General features: G+C 36.5%; 2 protein-coding genes across 4 annotated transcripts; one reads left to right on the top strand and one right to left on the bottom strand.

The window, feature by feature from the left end:
• The first annotated feature begins 55 nt into the window (after window positions 1-55).
• Window positions 56-11,238, top strand: rab5b (RAB5B, member RAS oncogene family). Of its 2 annotated transcripts, none has more exons than XM_079881385.1 (6): window positions 56-174; window positions 4,960-5,250; window positions 6,821-6,972; window positions 7,067-7,189; window positions 7,987-8,080; window positions 9,538-11,238. In XM_079881385.1, the coding sequence occupies exons 2-6, from the start codon at window positions 5,088-5,090 to the stop codon at window positions 9,648-9,650; spliced, it is 645 nt and encodes a 214-aa protein (XP_079737511.1). In that variant the 5' UTR covers window positions 56-174; window positions 4,960-5,087; the 3' UTR covers window positions 9,651-11,238. The 2 variants fall into 2 exon arrangements, with proteins under 2 accessions (XP_079737511.1, XP_079737512.1); XM_079881386.1 differs by having other exon boundaries at window positions 79-174; window positions 5,051-5,250.
• Window positions 11,239-11,603: 365 nt separating this feature from the next.
• dbr1 (debranching RNA lariats 1) lies at window positions 11,604-17,200 on the bottom strand. Of its 2 annotated transcripts, XM_079881384.1 has the most exons (9): window positions 17,125-17,183; window positions 16,838-17,044; window positions 16,553-16,677; window positions 16,302-16,382; window positions 16,135-16,220; window positions 15,725-15,949; window positions 14,335-14,412; window positions 14,052-14,197; window positions 11,604-13,191 (listed from the first exon to the last, which is right to left on the bottom strand). In XM_079881384.1, exons 2-9 carry the CDS (start codon window positions 17,032-17,034, stop codon window positions 12,423-12,425), a joined length of 1,707 nt encoding a protein of 568 aa, XP_079737510.1. In that variant the 5' UTR covers window positions 17,035-17,044; window positions 17,125-17,183; the 3' UTR covers window positions 11,604-12,422. The 2 variants fall into 2 exon arrangements, with proteins under 2 accessions (XP_079737510.1, XP_079737509.1); XM_079881383.1 differs by having other exon boundaries at window positions 16,838-17,200.
• Window positions 17,201-17,760: the final 560 nt, after the last annotated feature.

The following is a 17,760-nucleotide window of genomic DNA, read 5'->3' as shown; positions in this document are numbered from 1 at the left end:
ATACCTACATTAGGAATGAAAAGAAATATAAATCCCTACAGATTATTTGACTTGTATAGCTCACTGCGCATGCGCAGAGAGGTGCAGGAAGTGCTCGCAGCGCAGCCCGATAACCAGCTGATAGATCAACAACCGAACAGCCACCTCTAAAACAGCCGCGACTGGAAACAACAGGTAAATATCACTAATCTCGGTAATTTTATATCACTCTATATATCTAAAAGAGATGTGATTATTTTGGAAATCGGTGTTCACGGCACCTCTTGGCCCGCTTCGCCTGGATCGAGACGAGTCACGTTAATGGTCAGAGTCTATACTGCGTCTCTAATGCATCACATCAGACACATTCACCTGACAGTCAGAGTTATGTATTAGATCAGTAGACATACACCTTATTATTAAAGTTATGCATTATGTCTGTAGACATACACCTGATTATTACAGTTATGCATTAGATCAGCAGACATACACCTAATTATTAGTTATTAATCAGATCAATTTGACATAAACCTAATTTTTAGAGTATTAATCAGATCAATAGACATACACCTGCTTATTAGAGTTATTAAAGGAATAGTTCACCCAAAAATGAAAATGATCCCATAATTTAATAAACCTTAAGCCATCCTAGGTGTATATGACTCTCTGTGTTTCTGAACACAATCAGAGTTATATATCCTGGTTCTTCCCAGCTTTGTAATGACATTGAATAGAATAGAGATTTTGAAGCTCCAAAAAGCACATCAGAAGCAAAGCAATGGGTTTTTGTAAGAAAAATATTCATATTGAAAACTATTGACACTGGATTTGGCAACGGCTGTACGCGTGTTCACGAGAGAGTTGAGTTCTGGCAGAAGGGTGACCTCTGACCCAACGTATGACATAGTTCCTCTTATCAAAATCCTCACAACCTTTTTCTTTAAAACTTCTCGTTTTAGACTTCTAATTTGTGACCGGCGTTTTGTTGTGCTCCATCCTCTGAGCGTCTGCGTTCGTCAATTCTCACCTAAGCTTACGCTATCCTACGTCATACGTCAGGTCAGAGGTCACCCTTCCAAACTAGATTCTCTCGTGAACGAGCGTACGGCTGTTGCCGGAAGCCAGGGATTATAGTTTATAAAGCTTTAAATATGGATATTTTTCTTACAAAAACACGTAGCTTCGCTTCAGAAGACATTTATTAACCCACTGGAGTCGTATGGATTACTTTTATGATGGATGGGGATGGAAGCACTTTTCGGAGCTTAAAAAAACTAAAGAAGAAAGTCATATACATCTAGGATGGCTTGAGGGTGAGTAAATTATGGGATAATTGTCATTTTTGGGTGAACTAACCCTTTAATCAGACCAATATAGACACACAACCGATTAGTAGAGTTATTAATCTAGATAGACATACAGTTAGAGCTATTTATCAGATCAATGGACAAACACCTGATTATTATAGTTATTAATCAGATCAATACATATACCGGATTATTAGTTTATTGTACATGTGCACTAAATGACATGCGCTATACATTGACATGATGGTAAGGGTTATCAATTATAGATGTTATGTAAAAAATAGAAGTTTTGATGGACAGTTAAAGGTATTACATCAATTACTCATGGACTAATCCATCTATGCATTAATGGTACTGCAAATGATGGTAATGATTTATGTTACAATTAAGTTCATGTATTGCAAAGTATATGTAAATGCAATTTATTACAACAGCATCACCAATATAACTGTGTAATTACAATCAGCTCATCAAAGATGTTACATATTAAGTGTACATTGACCACAGCTGACACTTTATTTAATGACACTTTACTTTAAATTGCTGTATGACAGTGCTATTCAAATGGAAGACCGGTAAAATGGCGTGATTAGGCTACTTCCCGCAGTCCGGATGGAACCGAGCCGGGGTCTGGGACCGGGCCGCGGGACATAAGTGTGCCATTTTACCATTTATACAGTTTAAAGTGAGCAGCGCGTCAAAACAACAGAGAGGTTCAGACCACAAGTGCTCAGGGTCGTTTATGGTAATGATATTTCAGCGCTTCATCCTCTAATATTTTTATCTAGAGCCAAACCTCTCTCTTCTCTCTCCCGCTAAAGATGTAAAGCGCCGCATTAAGAGCTGCAGATGACTCGGTTATTTTAACAACAGCAGAAAGATGTGAGCAGCAAAATAGATAGTAAAACTTCCTAAAAAGCTGCAGAAAACGAGAATGCAACAAATGCAATTATTTGTATCTGTCATACAGATGACTCAGACTGTTTAACTAAACCATGTTTGTGGCAAGTTAACGCGTGGCACCTTTAGATATTTTTTTCATACATTTAGCATTATTATATCAGCATATTAAGAGCATTTCATTAATTTGGAAAATTATTTAGAGATGGCAAGGTAAGACAAAAAAACTTTGAAATTAGAGTTAACTTTTTTTGTGCTCATGATGAGAGTTATGATTATTAGATTATGTACGTTGTTTGTTTTTAGTAGTTTTATTACTTTGAGTAAAATGTAAAAATGGTCCATACTTTTCTTACGAGGTAAACTGGACCTCCAGTTAGTTTTCGCAGTCACAAGGCCTTCTATGTGCCATACACATAGGTGTATCAATGTAAAAAAAAATATATATATATATATATATATATATCAGTATTATAGTATATCAGTATGTATATATATATATATATATATATATATATATATATATATATATATATATATATATATATATTAATAACAGCCTGATAAAGCATCTCATCTTACCTTTTATACTCATATCCAGTTGGGAAAAATATAATTACTTTTTTTGGTAAATATTATTAAAAAAAAAACAATTCTTAGATATCACTGCTTTGGCTTTCAGGGCCCAAGATTCTCATCTTTGTTGACCATTTTGAGTGTTTAGGATTTTTTTATTTTACAAAGTACTACGGCTGCCCCGATGGAAATGTATAACTGTTCCAAATAAGTATTGTCCGGACCTCTTCTGGGGAAGAAATATAGACACCAGACCTCTTGAAACTTTAGGCAATAGGCATTGAATACCCCTGCTGTAGGAAATGGCTTTGAGCTATGTAGGCCTAGCCTATTTAAAACGGCTAAGCTATAAATGTTTGCACTGCAAAATGATAATACTGATGCAAACTCAGAGAGCAGAAGAGCACACGACCAAGAAACCACAAAGAGGTGACAAAGTTTTAGGCTAATCTGGTGGTTTCCTACCTGCTCAACATCTAGTTCATTCATCATTGTTTATGTCGACATCCGTTACAAGAGAGATGTGCAACAAAACAATACAATTCATACTTGGGGTAAAATGCTGGATTTGGAATGTATCAGAGACTTTACTTTATTAACCAGAAATTTTCACTGAGATGCCAAGATAGGAGTTTCTTCCTGTTATGCCCATCAAGTCAATTTTCAAGTTCAATCTCAAGGTTATACTTGCCACCTTGTTTTCTACAGACATTTTAGGATGTTTAAATAGAAATATATTATGTATGGATGGAGTATGGTTCTTGCCTTGAATTAAAACTGTCATGAGGATGTTTAGCAATACAGTCTTACCAAAGAAATGTTATTGTGGTGCTTTACTCATCAGCTTCCCTATTTCTGATGAGAACTGATTCACATATGTAGGGCATCTGTGGTCCTCCTGACTGCTGACTTGAAAGTTGTTATCTGGTTGTGTTTGAAATGATACAAAAAGCTGTAGTCACCTGTTTTCTCACTTATTTGGACTGTTACTTCTAGGGGTGTAACGATACACGTATTCGTATTGAACCGTTCGGTACGAGGCTTTCGGTTCGGTATGCAGTACAACCTTCAAAGATTACCCCCATTTTTAAAACTAAAAGTTTCAAGATGTAGGAAAACTCACACTTATTTAAAAATAACATTTATTTGAATAAATATATATTTTTTAAAAAATCAAGGACATTTCTCTGCCATTTCTTCCTTTTTGCTGTATCGAAAACATACCGATCCGTGACACCATTGTGTCGTATCGAACCGAACCGTGAATTTTGTGAACCGTTACACCCCTAGTTACTTCATTTGTTTTAGTTCAGTTTTGCTAAAGCTATTGAGGTTTTTTCTAGGCCATATGTTGCGTTTTTTTTTTTTTTTTTACGTATTGTATTGAAATTGCTTCTCGAACAAGAAAAAATGACTTGATTTTGTTAATCAGGAATTGATTGAATCGTTGGATGGTTGTGGTTTGCTGTTGCTAATATGATCTCAATTGTGTGACAGGATGTCCCGCCCTCACTCCAGTTAACATGTCACCACAGAAGAGATGTTGCTGCAAAAGGGAAGGGAATTTATTAAAAACATAGGTTGACTATAAGTAACATTGCACCTACATGTCTATGTAACACTCTCATTAGAGTGCTAGTTGAGTATAAGTAGACTGGAAGGGTTATAATAAGTTCACATGTAGTTGCAAAATTACTTCTAGTCAGTAGAATGTCTGTTGGGGGACCATCACAATAAAGAGTTAGCAGATATTAAGCAGACAGTCTACTAATACTCTAATGACTGCTAGTTGATATGTAGTTGCAAAGTTACTTATAGTTAACAGCACATTCAAAAGGAACCATCAAAATAAAGTGTTACCAAAAAAAAAAAAATGATGTGGATGGATAAATCCTTTATAATAAATACTGCAATAGTCCATAAAAAAATCTCATGGTGACTTTAAAGTGACAGTTCGCATTTACTCTCATTTCTTTCAGTGACTATGACTAGCTTTCCTCTGTGGAACACAATTTTTTTTTTTTTTTTTTTTTTTTTTATAAAAATAATGTCTCAGTATGTTTTACATTTCTTGCAATGACAAAAAAACACTTTGATTTTCAATAAGTTAACTCTTACCAGAGCATTTTAGTTGTAAGTGACTTTCTCTTCCACTCATTCCAGTAACGTTCTGCTCTTACTGTTGTTTGTTTTTCAGCATCACAGTCTGACTTCTGACCTCACAGCCTAAAAAGAAGTCTCCAGTACTTCAAAAAACTGACTCCACTGCTTTGAGTTGCTGCTTTCAGAGACGCCACCAGGGAGGACGGCCACCCTTCCTACATCATGAGCACCCGCGGGACCGGCAGGACCAATGGGAGCCTACCGCAGACCAAGATCTGCCAGTTCAAACTGGTGCTGCTGGGAGATATGGCCGTCGGCAAGTCCAGCCTGGTGCTGCGCTTTGTTAAGGGCCAGTTTGATGAGTTTCAGGAGACCACCATTGGAGGTGAGGCATAGGTGATGAATTTGAGTTAATAAAGATGGGTACTACTATTCTTTAGGGAAAATTGGGTTGGTTTAAGCGGTTTATTGCATTTACATTCCTACATACACTACCATTAAGGTTTGGTGTCTTTATAAAGAAATTAAAACTTTTATTTAGCAAGGACATTGAATTGATCAAAAGTAATAACTGTTTTAAACATTTCTAATAATACGAAATCTTATTTCTTGAGCACGGAATCAGCATTTTAGAATGATTTCTGAAGGATCATGTGACACTGAAGACTGGAGTAATGGCTGCTGAAAATTCAGCTTTGACATTACAGGAATAAATTACATTTTAAAATATATAAAAATAATATTTCACAATATTACTGTTTCTACGGAGCGCCTTAAAAGTGAAATTGCCAGATTTTTCCTGGTATTTTTCACAAAGTCTCATTGGGTGTGAGCAGGACAGTCAACAGTGCCGAGAACACATTTGTGTTAATCTGACTTCAAACTGAGCTAATTTGTTCTTAGTCATAGCAGTAGATAGCACTTGTGAGAATGATGACAAACTAGGTTGACTATCTCTGTGTATAATCTTCACACTAGAATTTGCAAAAATTGTTATAGACTTTGGCTCCTATAAAGTCAGAGACAGGCAAATAGCATAAAAAATGGACGTAATCAACACTAATATTAGACTGGAGTTCTTCTTAAAGTAGTAAAACACTTGAGGTCATGCATTAAAGTGATTTGACAATGGTTAAGGGGTATTTTAAGTCATGAAGCAGAGGTCTTGAGTGGTGTATAGCTTTTACAAAACAGCAACAGCAATATTATAAAATACGCCAATGTTCAATGAATAATTAATTAAAATAAAATTATTATAAAAAATAACTGATCAATAATAGTCATCGGAATAAACAATACTACTGCTAAAAAAATTAAGTTTTCTATTCTATAACCAGTTTTATTCTAGTATTATTTATATAATAATAGTATTATTAATATTTTAGAATTAGCTTTATTTTTATATTTTCAGTTTTCCTTACATTTTTTATTCATTTTAGTGTTTTAGTATTTTTATGCGCTTTTGTCATTTTTTTATTAGTGTTTTTATTTAAAATTTCTATTTACCTTTAACTTATTTTAGTTAGTTTTCTAATATTTATATTTTATTTTATTTCAGCTGTATTTCAGTTGAATGATTTTTAGTTCTAGTTTTGGTTACACTTTATTTTAAGGTGTCAATGTTACAGTGTAATTATATATTTAAGTACTGAGTAATATTAAGCAACTACATGTACTTACTATAGGGTTAGGGTAGAATTAGGGTTTGGTTGAGGGTTAGTTGCATGTAATTATGCATAATTTACTGTTATTACTATGGTAAGTACATGTAACAAATGTAACAAGGACACTGTAAAATAAAGTGTTACCCAAGTTTTATTTAAAAATAACAACTTTGAATTAATGCAAAGAACCAAAAATAAAAATCAAGATTGAACAGTATTATTAATACATGAATCTTTGGCTTAGATTACTTATCTTTTTTTTTTCTTTTCTCTTTTGTTGCCCACCATCAGCTGCTTTCTTGGCACAGTCTGTTTGTCTGGACGACACTACAGTGAAGTTTGAGATTTGGGACACGGCTGGACAGGAGCGCTACCACAGCTTGGCCCCCATGTACTACCGTGGAGCCCAGGCGGCCATTGTAGTGTTTGACATCACCAAGCCTGTAAGTTAACAGTACACTTTTTATACAAAGGATACATACTTTCATTCGGTAAAATAGTAGATTTGTTGCTTAGTCTTTAGCCATCTGTTTGTAGGAAACATTTGAGCGAGCAAAGGCGTGGGTGAAAGAGCTGCAGCGACAGGCCAGTCCCAACATCGTCATTGCTCTTGCAGGAAACAAGGCCGACCTAGCAGACAAGAGACTTGTGGAGTATGAGGTCATATCTTTCTCTCTTTTATTTCTAGACATGGGACGTGTTAGAGTTGTTCCTGTCAATGAAGTAGCAAAAATATTGAAAGAATCCCTTTAGGGTTTGATTCATAAATAGCTCTGGGATTGTTGTGTTTGTAGTGTGCCCTTGTTTTTATTTTGAACTTAGGAAGCACACAAAACATAATTAAACCGTTTCAAATTTTAATGTAAAAAAATACACTACAATGCTACAAAAAGTTTGGGGCTGTTTTTTTAAAGAAGTCTCTTCTGCTCAACAAGGTTGCTTTGATCAAACATACAGTAAAAACTGCAATATTTTGAAATATAATTACAATTTAAAATAACTATTTTCTATTTAATAAAATATTAAAATGTAATTGATTCCTGTGACGTCAAAACTGAATTCTCAGCAGTCATTACTCCAGTCTTCAGTGTCACATGATCCTTCAGAAATCAGTCTAATATGCTGATTTGGTGCTCAAGAAATATTTCTTATGATTAGCAGCAATACTGAAAACAGTTGTGCTGCTGAATATATTTTTGGAAGCCATGATACTTCTTTTTCTGGACATTTTACTGTCTCTTTTGATCATTGTAATGTATCTTAGCTAAAAAAAAAAAATTCTTACTGACCTCAAACATTTGAACGGTATTATTAGTACACAATAATACGTAATGTGTAAAGTGTGGTAATTACATTTTTAACACATTTGACTGCCCAAATAATTATTTGAACTGTTGGTTATTTCTCTAATGTCTTGTGTGCAGTAACCCAGACATTCATTTTACATTTCTGAACAGGAAGCTCAGACATATGCAGAAGACACAGGCTTGCTTTTCATGGAAACGTCTGCCAAGACTGCAATGAATGTAAATGAGTTGTTCCTGGCCATTGGTAAGTGTTAAAGTTGTTTTCTAACTATAGCGTATTCTCTTCTGAACATTGTTATTGTTACTAGAATAAAACTGTGGTATTATCTACACCAGGGCCCGGTTTTTCAAAAGGTTTAATCCGGATAAAATTGATCCGGATTTAGTAATCCTTTTTTATGCGATCCGTGATCACGTAATCCATCTTACTTTTGAGCCAGTTTTTCAAAGCAACATCGGATTGGATCAATCTGATCCGGATAGGAACTTTTCAGGATCACCAAATCCTGTTTACTAGAGCCTTAAATGGAACCAACAGTGTAGCCTACTGGCTTAGCAAAGAACAACAGTTGGCAAAATACCGGTGGCCACAAATAACCATTGTTTATTTTAATTTTAAGAAACAGAAACACTGTAATAAACAGAAACATTTTACTTTCCTTATTTTGTTATAATGTTAAATTGTAGATTTTGTTGTTTTACCATATCTCATTAGATGTGACATGCTTCATATATGCTTCAAATATGAAGAAATGTATATATCATCAGTAAACATTGATTTTGTGATCATTCACTTAAAAAAAAAAACTCTCTGGTTTTATTTGGTTCGAAAAATCACAACTGAATCCACCCTTCTGATGGGATCAGGATAATCCTGTTTTTTTGGATCAAATAGATCCCAAACCGAGTTCAAAGTTCTGAAAAACCCAAAGGGCAGGTTTGATCCAGATCAAATTTAAGATCGGATTACATGATCTAATCTTAGTTCAGAATCCCTCGTTTGCTTTTGAAAAACCCATTTCCAAGATTTGATCCAATCCGTGATCCGAAATCCCACTGGATTACTTTTGAAAAACTGGGCCCAGGGGTACCCAATCCTGCTCCTGCCGATCGACTATCCTGCACAGTTAATCTCCAACCCTAATCAAACACACCTGAAGCAACCAATTAACGTCTTCAGGATCGCTTGAAAATTAAAGGCAGGTGTGTTTGATTAGGGTTGGAGATGAACTGTGCAGGACAGTCGATCGGCAGGAGCAGGATTGGGCACCCCGATCTACAAGTTTCATCAAATAAGGAATAGAAATTTCAGGTTGTGACAAGGGACTACAAACTTTAGTTTTTAATAAATTAAGAAACATTAGTGAACATTCTTAATATTGTAAACAGATTAACAGTGGGGACTATATTTAGGGATTTAAACAGATTCTATATGATTGGAGAAGTCCTGCATATGTCACCAGAAAGAAGTCTGTTGTTTCACTGGTAGATCTAGTTATGACATTCTGAATAAGTCAAATAAATAAATAAATAAACATGCATGGATGAACCGTTTGCAATTAAATAATTTAGAAAATAGAGTTAATTTTCATTTCCTGCCAACTTTAAACAAAAGATTAACAATATTAATCTCGATTTTCAAGCTCATTTCTCGAATTTTTTTTTTTCTTCTTCATTTAACTCTTCTTTATTTATCAAAAGCAAAAAAGATGCCAAAAACAGACACCCAAAACCCCACGCATGCTGCCCGACACAGGGGCGTAAATCTACAGGACCCAGATGCACAGTCCACTCGAAGCTGCTGTGGGAACTAAAGGCCTGTCAACACTCCATAATGGGAGACCACCGACACCTTCTCCTTCCCAAAATCCTACCCTTCACCCTTTCACCTCCCAAGACGGATACGGAAAGAGATCGAAAGAGAGGGGAATAACAGAAAGAGATTGAGGAAAATCCCTCACTGATGCCATAAAGAGATTTTTCAAGGAAGACTTCTGATGGACAGGGTAGAAAGTGAACGGACGATGGACTCTGTCATATCTGGCAGTATATATGGATTCTGTATTATTTTTAAGTAAACAATATTTTCAGCCTCTGTTCATTTGCATTATGCCAGCCAGCACCAAGGTGCCACCCAAAGAGATAGAGGAACACAGAAGAAACCGGATGAACAGAAGAATTATCTCACCAATAAATCTTCCCATTCTCAGTCCTGAAATGAACTGAGATGGTCCATGATATCCCCTTAAAACATCCGGAAGTCTTCAAACGAAATCTACACAAAGTATCCGTATGCTCTGGGCTCCCCCATTCTGATCCCAACTCTAACACTGGAAGGAAGTCAGCACCTTAACCTGAAACTAACCCTTACAATTCTTCAACCATGAGCTGCATCTACTAATTTTTTTTAAAACTACAAAAGGTACACTGAAGCAGAAGTTATTCATTAACCCTGAGCTTGTTTTTTTCAGCCTCCAGCTTTATTTATTACCTTTGTTTGAACTGGTCTCCCTTACGTAGCTTGTCATTCATTGTAGACCCAGAAAGTATTGAAGAACATCAATGTTGTCTTCCCTATCCCATTTCCTTCTCCCGACCGCATTGATCTTGAAATTCAGTGTTCACTAAACAACAGCAAGCTCTACGATGCCTTCTCTACGTTCTTGTCGCTTTGTGTAAACTACTGTTTGAGAAACAATCGACAAATCATTTACAACATATTGACACCAAGCAGATGACCGATCGAAAAGCATTTCGCTTCACAAGTAATTGCAGAATATCGCACATTGATTCGTTTGAACAAGGAATTCATGAAAAACCAAGGCCAATGCTATGAAAAAGCAACAAAAATATTTAAGCACCCACAAATCAAGAACGTGATGATGATTTAGCAACCGATGCTGTGCAATACAGTGGGATGGAAAATAACAGCAAGGGAAATTTTTTACCCACAAAGCCCCTGAAAAAGTAAAAAAAAACAAAAAACAGAAGTGCCTACTCTTTGTTTTGGGCTTGTTTGAGGTCGGCAGACCGCCAGAAAAGTAGCGTTTTCGAGATGTTGGCCCGAAGTGTACAGGCAATAACCTGTAAAAATATTAATCAGTTGAGCTTGTTAGCAACAGAGGAGTCATTTATTAAGTTTTGTTTTATGGATGCTGTTTGTTGATGTGTATAAAAATGAGTTTTATTTAAAACTGATTTTAGTCTGTAATTTAATGGGTTACCAGTACATTTATATGGTCATTTAGGGAATGAATTAGGAATCATAAGATGTCACAGCTAGAAGTCATTTGTCATGTGTCTTCAGGTCCACCTTTTTTGTGGAATAGATCTGAATCTCCTGTTAACACCTCTGTGAACTGAATTGTTAAATAAAGCTGTGCTGTTCTGCTATGAATGAAATGTGACTGGTTTCTGTGGCTTTTTGACTAGCCTTGATCTAAACCTCAGCCAACAGTTAGTTATGAGGAAATAGCATTCAACAGTTGTCTGGCTGCACCCATGTGACATGTCACGGCAATATTTACCCTTAAAGGTAGACTAGCAGCACCAAACAAATTTGCAAAAATAATGACCAAACAGGTTTCCCAAACACTTCTAGTGTGGTATGCAAATAAATGGCTCTTTAGGTATATTGTACTGCGCTCCAGACTCTTGAAAATAATGAAAATAGCATGACTGGAATGATTTACGATCAGAATCAGTGCTGAAGGGATCAATCCGAAACCTGGAAACGAGTGAGCATATTTGCACTTCCGGTCGATTTTCAGTCGAGACATTTTATTTATTCTATGACATAAAATACATCAGTAATAAACCACTTGCCATATTTCTTATGCTTTTATGTGTCTTGAAATAGGTGGTTGCTAACAAGTGGCTAATTGGAACTACGGAGGCTGTCGGGGACAATAAACATCACGTCGAACAGGGAAACTCATCTAACGTTACTCAAAAGTCTGCTTTTACAGCCTTGTCCTGTTTATACTGTTTTTCTGTCCGTTTATAGCCTAACTTTAGCTTTTCACTTAAGAAAAGTTATTTCAGACGTGGAGAAAGTTGATTCATTTTCATGAAAGACTAAGATAAAATAAAGTATTTCAAAATGCAAAAAATTACATCAGGATCACTTAATATTTGAACTTTGATGTATTTACACTCCAATGGTAAAGCAAACTCAATCACAAAACTAATAAAATAACAGCCAAGACAGAGAGCAAACAATTTAGTGTGTTGTGATATATTTGGCTAAAAATAATAATAAAAAGGAACAGATCATTAAAACCAATCACAAATGACAAATACAAGATAAAAATGTATAAATGGCTGTGGCATTACTTTATACACATGAAAATACCAAAAATAAAAGTAGTACATAACCTTGACATTTCTGAAAATAGCGTTCCATTAATTCTTCACAGTCATAATCAGCAAAACTTCTGTTCTTTAAAACAACAGTAGTTACAAAGCAGATCAAATCAGTCTAGTAACCCGTTCAACTCTTTAGAATCAAAAAGAGACAGCAAACTATCTGGCAGATCATTCTTGGTATATGTAATTTGCTGATCTAAAAATATAATTGCATTTATCTAGTCCTCACTTTCTTCATCATCTACTGCCGTGTAGATACTCTGGTTTCTCCGTTTTATTTGAGGTGTGCTACCCGTGTGACTGGCGGGCCCCTGTGCTGTCTCACCACTCGTGCGTTTGGGGACCCTGGCTGACGTGAAGCCCCCCTCCTCTTCTGAGCTGCCCTGAGAGAGGGATGCTGAAGGAGGGGGAAGAGAAAGAGGCCGTAAGGAGTGTAGTGGAGCCTCCGTCTCTGGTGCAGCACATGGGGGCGGTAAGATCAGTCTATTAGCTGTCTCTCGCTGGGGGCTGCTGTCTCTATCGCTGTCCTGGCCCCCCATTTGCCCTTCTGGAACCACTGCGTCTGTCCCTTTCTCCTCAACACATCCTACTCCCTCATTCACTTCCTCCTCCCATTCATCCTCAATGGTGATTTCATCAGGGTTGTAGGAGCTGGAGAGGCCGGAGGTGTCAGTGGGGTATTCACTGGGTTCGTCTACGCTCCCAGTGCTGTCCTCGTCCTCCTCCTCTTCAGTCGCACCTGTGGCACCCTCCTCCCCATAAGTCTGCCCATTTTGCCCAGCCAGGATGTAGATGTCCGTCAGGCCGAGGGTGGCACACACCTCTGTGGTTTGAGGGTTGGTGGAGTAGGCTGGGTGAGCATTGGGTTGAGGGCGGCTGGGGTCGTAGGCGGGCACCGTCAGGCTGAAATTTTCAGGGATGCAGAGGTCACCACTCAAATCTCTCACAACCTCCATCATAGCTTCCTCTGACACACTGAAATCCCACCTGAAAGAAGTAGAAAAATAAAATGCCAAAATACAAATTAATTTATGTGCACCAAATTCCAGTTAATATAGGAATTATTCAGATTACATATGCACGTGATGTAAATGTGTAAACCCATTTGTCATAAACCAGTTAAGCCCAGTTTTCAAAATGGTATATGCTTATATTAATTACACTATATTACACTAAACTGACCCCAAAACTTTGATTAATTAATTTAATTAATCAAAAGTGACAGTGAAAACATTTATAATGATATCAAATATTTCAAATAAAATAAATGCGGTTATGCAAGTGTTTCTTTTTACTGAAGAATCTTGGAAAAAAAAGAAAAGTATCACTGTTTTCAAAAAGATATTAAGCAGCACAACTTTTAAGTAATGATGCTGAAAATTCAGCTTGGACATCACAGGAATAAATTACATTTTAAATTGTATTAAAATAGAAAACAGTTATTTTAATTTGTAATAATATTTCATAATATTTGTTTTCCTGTATTTTTGATCAAATAAACGCATCCTTGGTGAGCATAAGGGACTTCTTATTAATTCTTATTAACATTAATTCTGTGTCTTTATTTTTTTATATTCAATTACACATTCAAACAAAAGTAACTACACTATAGGTAATTGTGACAAATGTGACTAAGAACTATGAGAACTACAAGGGACACAGGCAGCTATGACGATTCAACATATCAAAGTGCATCTTCCGAATTTCCACAGGAGATTAGCAGGGAAATATCAGAATTTATTGGGAATATGCTGGTTACTGGAATATGCAAATAGAATGAAGGCTTAACAAGCAATCAAATAATCATGCGCATGTAAATGTGGTTATTATTGTATTGTGGTCTGTACCGGGTGTGTAGTCCGTTGTCTTGCGGGGGGTTCCAAAAATTGTGGGATGGTTTCTGAAGTCGGTCTGTCGCTTTCAAGATGGCCAGCCACTCTGGGTCGTACTCGAGGTGCTCGGAGGAGCCCGGTCTGTCTGCCACCTCCACGATCTGCAATATCAAAATCTTTATTCATTCACAAAGATCTACTTCTTGTTCTACTACTAGATCTACAACTTGGATCCCACAATATTTGGTCAAAGTGGATCCTGAAATATGCTTGTTGATGGAAACTGCAGGATCATTACCTGAAGGAAGTCTCGATGTGGAAGACACTTGTCAAGTGAGAGAAACTTGGTGATCTTTGCAGCAGAATTATTCTTAGCCTAATGTGACAAATAGCTTGTTGTTATTTACTTTTCAATAAATAATGAACTCTGATATCTACATCTTATCTTAGGCCTGTATGTAACTCCAAGAGAGATATAAAAAGAATAAAATAGAGATATTCCAGAATGTTAAATGTATGTTGTCATAAAATAAAAATATATAAATATATTCAATTCATTCAATATATAAACATATTTTAAAAGATTTGAACATTTTCAGCTGTTTGCAGATATTGCACACACACATTACAATATATATAATGCTTTGAAATGGCTTACAAGTTTCTTCCCCAACTATGTTTTGTTGCTGAAGTTAAAATCACAGACATCCCTGTATTAACGCTCTCTTGTTCACAAGTCACGAGACAAGAAGGCATCACAAAATTAGTCTGATTAATCTAATGGATTGAATACAAATCACAATAACATGTTCTAGATATTCAAGCTTTTCTTCATTTTATATTGCCAGCAAATGATTGTGAATGTATTTGTAAGATGCGTGAAAGGGGCTTAAAGGGATACTCCACCGTTTTTTCATATTAAACTATGTTATTCCCTTAACTAAGACGAGTTGATGCATACCTCTCTCGTCTCAGTGCGTGCACTAAATCGCTCTGTCTTGCGGCGAAACTTTGTTAGCCCAGTTCATTCAATATGGGCCAAGCAGAGAAGCTACCAAACACCTCCACGTTTTCCCTATTTAAATACAGTTACTCGCGTAGTGTAACTCGACCTAGGACGGTGACACAAAACAAAACATTGCGCTTTTCTAAGCGTGTAAAATGGATAACTATATTGTATGGCGGAATACCATAGCAAGTGCTTGGAAGCACTTCGACTTCGGCGCAGTAATATCTTCTCTCACCGGCCCCCGCTCCCTCTAGTGAAGATATTACTGCGCCGAAGTCGAAGTGCTTCCAAGCACTTGCTATGGTATTCCGCCATACAATATAGTTATCCATTTTACACGCTTAGAAAAGCGCAATGTTTTGTTTTGTGTCACCGTCCTAGGTCGAGTTACACTACGCGAGTAACTGTATTTAAATAGGGAAAACGTGGAGGTGTTTGGTAGCTTCTCTGCTTGGCCCATATTGAATGAACTGGGCTAACAAAGTTTCGCCGCAAGACAGAGCGATTTAGTGCATGCACTGAGACGAGAGAGGTATGCATCAACTCGTCTTAGTTAAGGGAATAACATAGTTTAATATGAAAAAACGGTGGAGTATCCCTTTAAATCTAGTGTATCTGCGACAGCGTAATCTCTACAATGGTAACTGAAGGCTTGTATATGTCAAAACCACAGACCCACCTCGTGCTGCATCAGTGCAGCAAACTTCACGTGCAGGTGAGCGGAGAACCAGTAGCTGGGCTGCAGGTGGTCTAGGAGTTCTGCAGCAGCAGGGCTGCCCAGGGTACCGCTCTCCACTTCCTGTCTGAGGAACTTCTTCTTGTGCAGAAGCTGATTTGTGTTGCCGTAGTAATAAATGCCTCTCGGCCAATCATGCGTCATGAAGACGTCTATGGGCATCTTGAGCTTGAGAAGTGAGGTTAGAAATTACACATGTAAATAAATAGTGTTTTGCTAGGCCCTGTTTTTATGAATTAACAATTCGTCTGATTTTTATTGATGCCCATAAAATGTCAGATTTTTTTTTCTGAATCTGCATCCTTATTATTGAATGTGTATCTATTGATGCATTTCACATTACAAAGATTTACCTGTTTAAGCTTGAAGACGTCAATGTTCCGTATGTGGTACACGCTGCGCAATGTTTCTTGGCTGTACGGCGGAAACTCAAAGTGTCCTGAAATTGCAGATTAAAAAAAAAAAAAAATGCATATTTGTGTCATCATAACACAATTGATTTGGAACTGTTAAAACTCACCTTTCTTGTAATCGTGGGATTTAAATATTCCAGAAAGACCGCCAATCCGTACACCTCTAAAGCGTACGACACCAGCATAACCTGAGGAACGAGGAACGTCAAATCTATTGAGAACTGTGATTTAAGCCAAGTACCATCAAGAAAACCATAAAAGTATGAGAATATTGAACACTGAAACACAAAATTTATACTAGTCTTGATAATATAACTACATATTAAAGGACCAATATGTGTAAGTATAAAGATCTCACCCAGGTAATAGATGTTGGGAGCCACCCAGCCTCCATAAGGAAGTTCCTGCAGATGGTTTGATGCCTCATGGTTTCCACCAATGAAAATCGTCAGGACAGGAGCCTTCTTCTCACCAGAGTAGTACCTTAGAAAACCAATTGTAATGACATGAGAAACAATGGTCGACCAATATCACCAACACAATATTTACTTTTTATTTGACATTAAATAATTCCATTTCTGCTCATCTGTCTATCTATCTATCTATCTATCTATCCAGAGAATAACGTCAGGGGTTTCCTTACTTGTAAAAAGTTTGCATTTGTCTGTATTTGGCAGGCACCGCCATGCACTTCATGTCTCCTTCATTTCTGACAGCCTGGAAGTCTCCGCAGCACAGAAGCAGGTCCACCTTCACACCTTCTTTATTCTCCAGGTAACTGATGCTCTCATATATCTTATCCAGCTCTCCATGACAACAGCCTTCTACTGCCACCTTCATCCTTATTTCTCTAAACCACAGCGTTACACTCAAAGACGGCAAAACGCGTTACCCATCGGTCAGCATGTACATCTTAATTGTTACACTTACTTAATTCTTCCAGTAGCCGCTTTGACTCCCTGCACTCACATGCTACTCTGCTCATGCGCAAAACGGTCATGTGACTAGCGCACTAAATGCATTTTTTTTTCTTCATCCACACTTTCCGTAATTTATATTCGTTCTTCAGTTTATATATAAAATTTGGAACCAACTAATTTAAAAACCTTGGAACAGCGATATACAAATTATAATAATTTTGCTTGTATAAAAATGAACCAATAATAATATTAATTTTAGATTAAAATAAGTGTAGAATAGTAATATTTAATTGTATTTTATTAATTGCACCAGACATACGGCTGATGTATTGACAAAAAGACTGCTGTCTATCATCTACTGTTGCTTAATGTTTTTATTATTTTATTTTCTCTGTATTATTATTCATACTAATATTGTTTTTTGTGTTTATGAATTTGACTAATAATTTTATGCCACTGAAGCACTCTGAATTTGACTCTGAAATGATAGTGTGGAAAGTGCTTATAGCCTTCTGTCTGCTTTTGCTTTGTCACATGCTATTCATAGACTGTAAAAAAAGCTATTATGTTACTTTTCATAGCAATGTTCGGTGTGGAATAATAAATCCACTTGTGTTTAATAAACAAACGATTTATTTTTTCAATT

The sequence above is a fragment of the Squalius cephalus genome (genome assembly GCF_949319135.1).
Source record: "Squalius cephalus genome assembly, chromosome: 9".
Lineage (NCBI taxonomy): Eukaryota > Metazoa > Chordata > Actinopteri > Cypriniformes > Leuciscidae > Squalius > Squalius cephalus.
The sequence above is the reverse complement of the archived record's forward strand: the minus strand, read 5'-3'. Positions and strand labels throughout refer to the sequence as shown.